At 34.5% G+C, this 11,686-nt stretch overlaps 2 protein-coding genes across 2 annotated transcripts; one reads left to right on the top strand and one right to left on the bottom strand.

The window, feature by feature from the left end:
* Window positions 1-7,219: 7,219 nt before the first annotated feature.
* On the top strand, window positions 7,220-8,332 carry GLRG_07432 (uncharacterized protein; the record flags this gene model as incomplete). The annotated part of the gene is made up of 1 exon (XM_008098117.1): window positions 7,220-8,332. The coding sequence occupies one exon, from the start codon at window positions 7,220-7,222 to the stop codon at window positions 8,330-8,332; it is 1,113 nt and encodes a 370-aa protein (XP_008096308.1).
* A 558-nt stretch (window positions 8,333-8,890) lies between these two features.
* Window positions 8,891-10,830, bottom strand: GLRG_07433 (cytochrome P450; the record flags this gene model as incomplete). The annotated part of the gene is made up of 7 exons (XM_008098118.1): window positions 8,891-9,244; window positions 9,331-9,878; window positions 9,962-10,288; window positions 10,356-10,415; window positions 10,467-10,516; window positions 10,583-10,695; window positions 10,762-10,830. The coding sequence occupies 7 exons, from the start codon at window positions 10,828-10,830 to the stop codon at window positions 8,891-8,893; spliced, it is 1,521 nt and encodes a 506-aa protein (XP_008096309.1).
* Between the last annotated feature and the right edge of the window lie 856 nt (window positions 10,831-11,686).

Consider the following 11,686-nt stretch of genomic DNA (forward strand, 5'->3'; position numbering starts at 1 on the left):
GCCTTTATAGTATTATTTAAAGATATCTATTAAAAAAGATCTAAATTTACTAAATACGCTTAGGTCTTTAGTCTCCTCTAGTTATAGTAAAATTAACGCTTTTATAATAAACTTCTTATTACTTTTTATAATAACCTTATTTAATAGTATATAGACGTCTAGATTAACTTTAAGTAATATAATAAATATACTATTAAGATTACTTATACTATAAAGCCTCTTACTACTACTACTACTAACTAGTTTAGTAAGACCTATAGGTCTATTACTAGTTATACTACTAATAACTTAGTATTACTTAGTACTTTTAATACTACTAAGTCTACTCTTATTAGTAAATAAGCTAATAACTAAAATAAGATTTTTACTACTTTATACTAATACCTTTATAATTCTAATACTTACTTTAGATATAAAGCTACTAACTATATAGCCTATAACTACCCCTATAAGCCTAAGACCTCTATTAATAAGATTAACCTATAGTAATATATAGAGGACGTTACTAAGGCTAAAAATAAAGAGAAGTTAAAAAACTAGGTTTCTTAGTAAATTCTAACTCCTTATTAAGAACTAGTGTAAAGAATAATTTAAAGTTATTTATATATTTAATTAATTTATAAAATCTTATTAGAGGTAATCCTCCAAAAGTAAAGTTAACTATAGCTTTTAATAAATATAGTATTTAACTTTAAGTGCTTCTTAATATAAAAGTAAATAGCTATACCTTTATAAGTAACTAAGTAACCTTTTTACTAAAGAAGTTTTATAATACCTCTTACTAAACTTTTACCTAAACTAATACTAGCTATAAGGTTTAATAAAAAATAATTAAATAATATTTAGTATACTTAAACTATAAACTTATATATTAACTATTAAGTAATCTAATAAACCTTACTATTATAACTTAATACTAGTTACTATAATTTAATCTTTAGTTATATTTAGTTTACTTACTATAAGGTAAACCTAGATATATACTATAGGTAGCTAGTCTAGCTAGCTAAGTCCTTATAATAGCCTTATCCTCTAATAATTATTAGAGAGATAAAGGACTTATACGCCCCTAAGACTATTAACGTTTAGCACTAGATTAATACTAAACGTTAATAAGAGGTCTTTAAGATTAACTACTAGTAATACTAGTAAAAAATAAAGAAGTAGAGACCTTAATAAATTCTTTAATATACTTATAAGGAAGATTTAAAAGAGAACCTCTATAAGATAAGTAAGGCGCTTAATAGTTCTCTTTTACTTATATACACTACTAAATAGCCTTATTATAAGGCTAAGTCTATATAGTTAGTAACTTTATAAAAGTATAACTATTTTATATTTATTAATATAGTATCTTTTAAAATAAATCTAAAGAGATAAGATATTAAGCTTAGTTCTATCTCCCTCTATAAGCTAGATTAGATAATTATTTAGAAAAAAGAAAAGCTAGCTAATAACCCCTTATAGGCTAATAACTAGGCTATATATAATTTAGTTAAAGCTAATCTCTTTATCTTACTTTATACTTATAAGGATATCTTTAGTAAAGTAATAAGTAACTAGCTTACTTTTTATTACCTTTATAACTATAAAATTAAGCTTATAAAAGGAGGTAAGAAAAACCTAACTTATTACTTATTATATAAAGAATTCCTAAAGGACCTAGAAGCTAATTAAAAGTACCTCTTAAAGAACTTATAAAAAGGTTAGCTTAAGCTAGGGAATATACTATAGGCTACTTTTATAGTATTTATTTAAAAATATAATAGTAGTTTATAATTCTATATAGACTTTTAGAAGCTTAATAAACTTATTAAAAAAGACTACTATTTTTTTTTATTAATTAATTAAACACTATTATATATTAAGTAGGTAAAGACTTTTATAAAAATTAATATTTACTAAGTCTTTAATAAAATCTAAATATACCTTAACTCTAAAGATTTAATAACCTTTTATACTTACTATAGTATATATAAGTATAAGGTGTTACTATTTAGCTTATATAATAGCCTAGCTACCTTTTAGTAGTATATAAAGAATATTTTAATAAAGTATCTTAATAACTTTTATACTACTTACTTAGATAATATCTTAATTTTCTTAAAAGACTTTTTATAGTACTAAAAGTATATTAAAAGAATCCTTACCTAGCCTTATAAAGCTAGGCTATAAGTAAATATTAAGAAATATAAATCTAAAATAACTACTACTAAGTACTTTAGGTTTATTATCTTTACTAATAGTATTTACTTTAACCTTAAGAAGATTACTATAATTAAGGATTAGTAAGCCTTAATAACTATTAAAGGGGTCTAATTCTTCTTAAAGGTTTATACTTTTTACTACTAGTTTATTACTAAGTATAGATATATAGCCTACCTCTTAACCTAACTTACTACTAAGGACTACTAATTTCTATAAACTAATAACTATAAAGAGGCTTTTACCTCTTTAAAATAGTCTTTTACTACTACTTTAGTACTTTATTATTTTAAGCCTAAACTTCTAACTTATATTAAGACTAACGCTTTAGACTTTATATATACTAATATAATACTTTAATAGTAAGAAAATAGTATTTAGTACTTAGTTACTTTTTACTTTAAGGCTATAAGTAGTATAAAAATAAACTATACTATTTATAACAAAGAACTTTTTATTATTATTTTTATATTATAAAAATAGTAAGCTAAGCTTAATAACTACTAATACTATTTTAAAGTTATTACTAATTATTAACTACTACTATACTTTATAATAAAATACTTATTAAATAGCTATTAGGCTAATTAGTTAAGACTAATAGTAGACTTTAATTTTTAAATTAGCTATTAACTTAAAATAAAACGTCTTAGTAAATAACTTATCTAAAAAAAGAAATCTTACTATATAAAAGGCCTTAAAAGAGGCTAGCTATATATAAGTCTTTTTACTACTTTTACTACTTATACTAAGAATTACTATTTAGTTATAGTAGCTACTAAAGACTACTACTATAACTAAAAGAACTACCTCTAAAGTAATTATAGTAAGTGCCTTAATACCTAAGGATAACCTATAAAGGTACCTACTAGTAAAATAAATCTTAAAACTAAATTAAAAGACTACTATACCCTCTTTATTAGCTTTTTAAGATCTAGCTTAATAAAAGTAAAAGTATTAAAAACTAACTAATAATAGCCTATTAACTATAGATAAGCACTTAGTAGTGCCCTCTAAAATAACTTATATACTTATATAATTTAAAAAGCCTATAACTAGAAGTTACTTATATACCTTATGAAAAGGGTGGTGACCCTAAGGCCACTATATCAACCGATCGCATTACTAGCTAGAGATAACTATAAATATTAAGTAATATATATATAACTACTATATATATTACTATATATATAATTTATATAATAAGCCTCTAAAAGAACTAAAGCTATTACTTATTTTATACTACTTATAGTAATATGTTACTATAAATTTTATAGCTTACTTAAAAAAGAAAAAGAAATATAATAATATATAAGTTATAATATCCTACTTAAGAAAGTAAGTAGTATTAACACCTTATTATAAGACTACTATAGTAAAAAATATATTATACTTTTTTTATAAACGCCTACTACTTTTCTTTAGTTTTCTAAAAGTAATTACCTCTAACTATAGCCTTTAATTTATTTCTAAATTTTAAGATAAGCTAATAAAAATTTATAGTATTAAGATTTAGCCTTTTATTACTAACTACTTATAAGTAAATAGTTAAATAAAAGTCTTTAACTAGTATATTATTTAGTAATTACGCTTATTAGTAAATTACTACTAAGATAACTAAAGTAAAATACTTCTTATAGTAGATTTTACTTATACTATACTTCTTAGTAAAAGCATTAAACTATTACTATTTAAAGTTAAATTTAGCTATATACTATAACTTAGTTTTAACTAAAACTATAAGATATTAAAGTTTAATAGCACTTAAGAAAAAATTAACTAAACTAAAGCCTAAAAAATAACTAACTATATTTATAAGTACTAAAAGATTACTTAAGGGAATATAAAAGTTACTTAAAAACGCTAATAATATTATATAAAAAATATTAAAAGCTAAATAATATCTAAGTAAGAGATAACGTCTTTATTAATACTTCTTACTAAAAAAGAAATAACCTTAATAAGCTCTAGAACCTTTAGTTAGGTCCTTAGCCTATAATTTATATAGGCTTAAGTAGTACCTAGTAGGTTTAGCTTCTTAAAGGTATTAGTACCTACTTAGTATTTTATCTTAGTAAGCTTTAGAAAGCCTTAGTAGACCTACTTTTAAGCTAGTACTAAGACTTCTTACTACTAACTACTACTAGAAATAAAGAACTAAAATATAAAGTAGTATACTTATTATAGTCTAAGATTAACTATAAAAGACTATAATACTATATAAATTAAGTTAGTTATAATAAAAACCTTACTTAGTATAATACTAAAAGCTTTTACTATTTACTAATAGTACTAAAGAAGTTTTATAAAAAACACCTTAATACTAATAGCTTACTTTAAAATTTATACTTATAGCTTAAAGATATAGCTATAAATACTAATTTATTAGTATAGCCTTATAATAATACCTTAAAAGACTTAAATAAATATTAATTAAAAAGTCTATTAAAGCCTAAGTAGTATTTAAGTAACTATATATATTTACTATAAGTATAGTGCTAGTATATTATACTAATTAGCCTTACTTTTTTATAGACTTACTAATACTTTCTAGGCCTTTACTTTACTTTACTAGGTTTTAGTCTAAAAGAGTATTTCTTAATAAAAAGATTTATATAAAAGAATAAAAAAATTAACTTATAGCTACTAAAACCTTATTTAATTTTATACGCTTAAGAACTTAAGTCTAAATATATATTATAAATAATATAGCTCCTAAAAAAAAGTAATATTATAGCTAAAGAGGTTATATAAAGGATATATAAATAGGAATATAGTTATAATATAGTTTAATAGCTAGTATACCTTATACCTTAGTAGTAAGTACGCTATAGCTATAGTAATCTATACCTTACGCCTTAGTAGCTAAGGCCTTAAGCCTTAGTAGTTAGTACACTTATACCTTAGTAGCTAGTAAGCCTTATAGTACTAAAGTATTTACTAAAAGGTAGAGGAACTAAAACCTTTAGTTATACAAACTATTAGGTAATTTATAAATAGAATAAATAGCTATATAATAGCTAGTAAGACTACTAGCCCCTTAGTATAGATTTCTTTCTTTTTTATTTTTAAATTCTTATAATAAGAAATATAGTTATATACTAAACTAATATAGTATTACTACTATAATAGTAGTTATAGTAAGCTAATTACTTTACTTATTTAATTAACTTACTTATTATATATATTATAGCTAGTATATAGTAAGTATATATATAGTATATATAGAATATATACTTAAGTCTAACTTATTTTAAATAGTAAGTTTAAGGTATTAGCTATTTCTTAACCTTAGTTATACTTATTAAGCTAGTAGTTCTTTTATTAAACTTAGTAAGTAATACTAATAAGATTAAGAATAACTTATATTATTTATTTATTTACTTAGTATATACTAAGCACTAGCTAGCCTTTTTTTACTCCCCTTAGTATTATCTTTAGTAATACTATAATATCTTATATTATCTATTTAGTCCTTATTATTAGATAAAGAAGAGAACTATTTAGGTAGTAAATAAGTAGAGATACTAAAGAAGTTACTACTAGTATTATTAAATATAATATTTATTAATTAAGCTAGAATAAGACTAAGTATATACTTACTATATAGTCTACTAAGGCTAAGTATATACTAGGTTTATTTTTACTTTTATATTTACTTTTTACTTCTTTTTTTTTATTAAAATACTTAATATATAAGCTATTTTTTAGTATCTTTAACTATCTTCTTAACTACCTCCTTACTACTACCTTAACTACCTCTAGTCTTATATCTTTAGTATATATACCTTATATATACTAAGTATATATTTAATTAATATCTTATATATAACTTATATATACTAAAAAATAACTTATACCTTACTAGCTAGCTAATACCCCCCCTTTAACTTAAGCCCTTTATAAAGGCACTATACTATATAAAGTTATATAATAATTAGTATATATATAACCTTTACACCCCCCCTAAAGTTTACTCTATAGGTGTATAGTTTAGGGGAGGTATTTAAAGTTTAGGGGGGGGATTAAAAGTCCTAAGCAGGCTTATTTAGGCTTAGCTTAAAGTATAAGGAGTATAAGAATTAGGTATAGTGCTAGTATATACTTAGTATATCTTAAAGAATATAGTACCTACCCTCTATAACTATAAAAGGCTTAATAACCTTAGTACTTCTTAAGTCCCTTATAGTTATAAAGGGTAAGTACTATATTATTTATAATATACTAAGTATATACTAAGCTTATACCTTAAAATTTAGTACTTACCTTTTATAACTATAGAGGACTTAGTAACCTTAGTACTTCTTAAGCCCTCTATAGTTATATAAGGTAGGTACTATATTTCTTAGGATATACTAAGTATATACTAGGACTAATTTAGTTACCTTTTTTTTATCTATATAGTGCTGAGGGCTTTACTCCCCCCCCTGAACTTAGAATACCCCCCCCTAAGCTGGATCCCCTAAAGGTTGATTATATCTGGCCTTGGACCCGGCCGATACGGCTGGCCTTGCCTAGCAAACCCCGCTCGAGTGGGGGGACTTCCCGCAGTGAACTCCTTCGCCGGCTGGACTGTATTAGAGCTGAGAGAGTAAGCGGTCTCGTTTGGCGAGAACCCACCTCAAATGCAACCAGCAACCCAGCACAGCCTTCATTGCAGCTTCTGCGCAGATGCCTGGACGGAAAGACAGGGTCAGGAGAGGATTCGGACAATGAAACCCCGCAATTGACTTGGTCTCATTGGATACACCACGCGAGTGGCGGGAGACCTCGACACACTAGTCAGTCGGCGATGAGACCTCCCGAATGACTTAAATGCACCGAATCAGCCTTGTACACAATGCCCCTGATCGTTTCGCTCGGGCACGGACGATTATCGAAATGAGCTTTTGGTATCATGAACAATCGGACAGCGAAGAGATACGCTTGCGACCGGTGCCGGGAACAGAAGCTCAAATGTGCCCGAAGCCAGCCGGACAGTGCAACCTGTGAGCGCTGTCTCCGTCTGGGCGCCATGTGTGTCACGAGCATCGGCCGGCCACTTGGGCGGCCTCCAATACACGCGAATCACCGAGGCCAGGTCAATGACGCTCAGTCTCTGTATGGTGCTCGGAAAAGTCGCGTCTCGACGCATCGTGGCTTGCGTGTCACGATGGAAACAGATCCTTCACCGACGACACAGAGCCAACGAACGGTTCCAGGCCCTTCCCGGTATTTTCCTAACAACAGGGTATCGGGACATGCAAATACCACCTCAGCCATGTGGTTGGATGCGTCAAACTCCCCAACTGCGTTGTCTGCGTCCGAAGACCCCACCATCCCCCCACCAAGAGCACATTCACACGTCTTCTCCGAGTTAAGCGTCCCCGATTTCGACTTCGGAGATCTGGACGACATGGCAGAATACCTGAACAGGGATCTTCACGAGTCGACGGGCGACGTAGACGATAGGGTCTCTGGTCGGAGCGGGATCGCCACGCCCAGTACATCAAGCGCCGGCGACACGGGCGTTTACGTCGTGGGCCTCCTCGGCAGCATTTCTCATCAACTGGCGGAGCTTAAAGACCAATCCTGGGAATCGTGGAATCCGCATCTGACGAGAAATGACTTTCATGACAGCAAAGATCTGGATTCGACAGGGGGCCGAGATCTCAGCATTTGGAATCGTGTTTTGAACGTAACCATGCGATTTGCAACCGTTTTGCAGACGGTGCCTTCGGCCCCGCCACCAGCGCTCTCGTTGAACTTGATGCTTCTGTCAACGTACGTTCAGCTTGGGGAGCTTTTCGAGATCGTCTTCACTCGCATGAGCAACTGTTTACGCGAAGGGTCTGGACCTGGCGCATCGGCTGCGGCTACCGCTCAGTTTTTGACGCAGCCAACAAGCATCCAGCTCATGATGATGACCCAGGTTTTCGAGTACCAAATGCACACTGTGGAGAGATTGATGGGTCTCCCTACAGAATACCGAATTTGGGATCACCGAGATGGCGCCATTGATGCGGAGGTTGGCATTCTTAGCCAGAAGAGCACGTCCGAAATCGTTTGGGCAGTAATGGGACAGACGCGAGAAACATTTCAGACTATCAGACAAACAATTAATCGTATCAAAGGCTCTACTATATAGATCCTACGGTCGATTGCTTCGGATAAAACGGTGACAAATGCCCTTCACATATGGGGGCGTGGTAGTTTGTGGCATCATTCAACCACTAATGAAACTTATGTAGAATGAGCACTAGACATAGCTCTCACGATCTATATACAACAATTCTTTCTGTAGTTTGGCAACATGAAAGTTATATCTGATGCGGTGATTTCAGTTTCCATATTGATTTCTTTACTCTAACATGAAATCATCGTTTCTGTTTTTGGTCCTTCTTCTGCGAAGCAACTCATTTGCCCTGTAATGAGGCAAACACGCAATGCTGCCCCTGAAAAGCACAACGATGCAAGTTTTATGAAGATCATCATCGACGAGTGATGAGTAGCTGAATTGGCTATTTGTTTCTGATCCTTCTATCGTTACATGTCACAATCTCCGGCGAAGTAAATGCTCGGCTGGCTGTCCTCACAACCTCGTACACAGCGTGATGTGGTTCAATTTCTGATTGAGTAAAACTAGATCAAGTACTCACTATTGAAATCGTGATAACAATTGCTGAAGGCCAGACGAGGTTATCGATTACACCGTTTTCTCAAAAGGCGTGAGGCGAACATGCACCTTTGGCTTCTGCCACACAATGTACAGCCGCAGATCTCTATCCCAGTCCATCTCATTCTTGTTCACCAATTCCCATTGGAACCGCCAGCAAAGCTTCGCGAAGATGATCCGAAGCACCAAGTAGGCCATTGCTTGACCGAGGCAGTTTCGAGATCCGGCACTAAAAGGTCTGAAAGCGCTTCGATCATCCTCATCAAAGACATGGTCGTACTCTGAATGGTCTTTGGGAAGCCATCGCTGAGGTTTGAACTCGTACGGCTTGCCAAAGTACTTCTCTGAATGCGTGGTGGCGTAGGCGCAGGATGATACGACGACCTGACGAGATGATTAGCTCCGGAATCTGCGCGGAAGAAACGCAGCCTCATATTGGCAGATAATAGAAGCAAAGATGGAAAACGTACACCTTTAGCCACAAAATTTCCATCCACAGTATGCCCGGGACTGATTCGTGGGAGTCCGTAAGGAACATTTGTGTGTAGTCGAATGACTTCTTCAATGGTTGCATTCAGCCACGGCAGGTCCTGAAGTTTATCCTCTGAGATGTCTTCATAAGACTTGAAAGTCGTCCTCAATTCCGTCTGTAGCTTGTTCATGATCTCGGGATTCGTCGTAAGGAAACATATACCGGCTGTTAAGACACTCGATGATTCATAGTGGTCAAGGATCAGATGGCCGGCTTGGGACACGAGAAAACCGTCTGGCGGAATCGCCGTTTCGTTCTTCAAAAACTGTGCCATGTAGTCCAGTTCTTTCCGGTCGTGGCGTTCTTGGACACGGGTTCGAATAAGCTTTTTGCTCGTTGAATGAGCTCTGAAGTAGCTCAACGCGACCTTTGGGGGAAGAAAGACATATGACAGTGGGTAAAGCAGGGGAAAGCGGCGCATGACATTTCGGAATGTGGCCCAATGACCGATGCGCAACAGGGATTCCAAAATAGGGTGGTTTTGGCCTTTCCCAAATCCAAGTCAGTCGCATAACCAGAGGAAAAGATGTGCAAGAGTTCACGGATACCACGAGCAGGGTTGACCATACCGGATTGGATGTTTTTGAAGTTGTGGCCAAGTGTGATCGAACCACCCAGGTCACAAGTCGCTCTTTCGAACCACGGAGCAATATCGACGCCTTCATCAACAGCAGGTGAGTTCTGGAGCTCAGCAACGAACTCATCCACATGGGCATGAATGGTCGGCTCATACTGCTTCAAAGACCGGGGACTGAATGCAGGAGCCAGCTGTTTGCGAGCAGCGCGGTGCTTGTCGATATCTCGTTCCGAAGCTAGCCCTTCGTACTTGTCTCCCGTGTCGAGCATATCCGATTTGACGAAGGCAGGCCGTCCATTGATGCTACTGGTGTAAATATCTTGCGAACGCTTTATCAGAACATTTCGTCTATCTCACTGCCAACATGCTACTTATCGCAAACATACCTGTGTAAGCCTTGGGAGTGATGAAAACCAGCTCGTTGGGTGCGATTCGAACTACATCTCCTGATCACAATTAGCCGGCCAATTAGTTCAATGAAATAAAAACTTGCTCACCGTATTCTTCGAAGGCTCGTTGCATAGCCCAAGGGTAACGACCAGACAGCCTGGGAGTGGTCACGTCAGTATCTCCTGCTAGAACGCATGTACGGTGTTGGGTCAAATCAACCTACCATTGGTATCCATACCAAACATTGGAGACTGCGGCAAACTTGGGCCCTGGGAATCTTGCTAGAGGGTGAAACCAAAGCAGGTAGATTGTTCGAACCAGGCTGTATGCGATAATCTGAGGCCATTGTTAGGCATTCACTGTTGTGCACGAGGCCCGAGGAAATGAGAGGGGTTCACTGACACCAACAGTTGCAAGGGCTGCATAGTCACGAAGTGACAGGCTCGTGCTGAGAAGCTCGAGACTCAACATCGTGCTGGCGTTACGAGGAGTGCACCGATCTGTGCTTTCTGTCCAGCCCAAGTCGCAATTTTGACTGAAGGAGGAGGGTGACTACATCTACGACGTCGTCCTTTGATCATTGGTCAGAAAAGGAGAAAGATGAGATGCCCCAAGTTAATCAATCGAGCAATTGTCAGATCTGCTGGACTACCTAGATGGCAATATTTCGGCATCCATCATCATCCCTGCGGAGAAAGTCACCGACTCGGTATTCGGCACCTGTCTCCCAGATCCAGTCACGGAACTGTCGACAAAGTGCAAAAAGCACTTGCCCCTGTCTGAAGGATCGCTACTGAAGAACACCTTTAGCCAGTCGGCTTGCCATCTGCAAGGCAGGATCCCGATCAGGCAATTCGGAGGTCTTTCTCACACCTTCGGAGGCATAATTAGTGATCCTGCCGAGTCCACTTGGAGCTGACGTGGGGGCGTCAGCCGGAATCGGGGTCCACCGAGGCAGAGCTGGAGGGACCAGTCTGCAGCAAGGGTCTGGACTGCTCTGAGAGTCGCGACATGGATTCCGATCCGGCAGCTGCCTGTCCGATATTTGCCTCAAGTTCTGGATCTGTGTCGGGTAAGCAATATTCGACGGAGCAGAGGAATTGAAGACTGAGTTATCGTCGCGAGGATTTACTCTTCGATCAAATAAGACATTCGCACGCAGTAGCTTGAACTGCAACTTGGTCCTCTTCCATTGATTTCATCTGATGGTTTCTTCGCCACCACCTGAGCACAACACATTATAATCGGCATCCGGCAATCATCTTCACACTGTTATCTTATGAAATCTCATTGACCTTCACAACTGTTGCTGGTAACACCCAACACG

This window comes from Colletotrichum graminicola, assembly GCF_000149035.1.
Source record: "Colletotrichum graminicola M1.001 genomic scaffold supercont1.31, whole genome shotgun sequence".
NCBI classification, from domain to species: domain Eukaryota; kingdom Fungi; phylum Ascomycota; class Sordariomycetes; order Glomerellales; family Glomerellaceae; genus Colletotrichum; species Colletotrichum graminicola.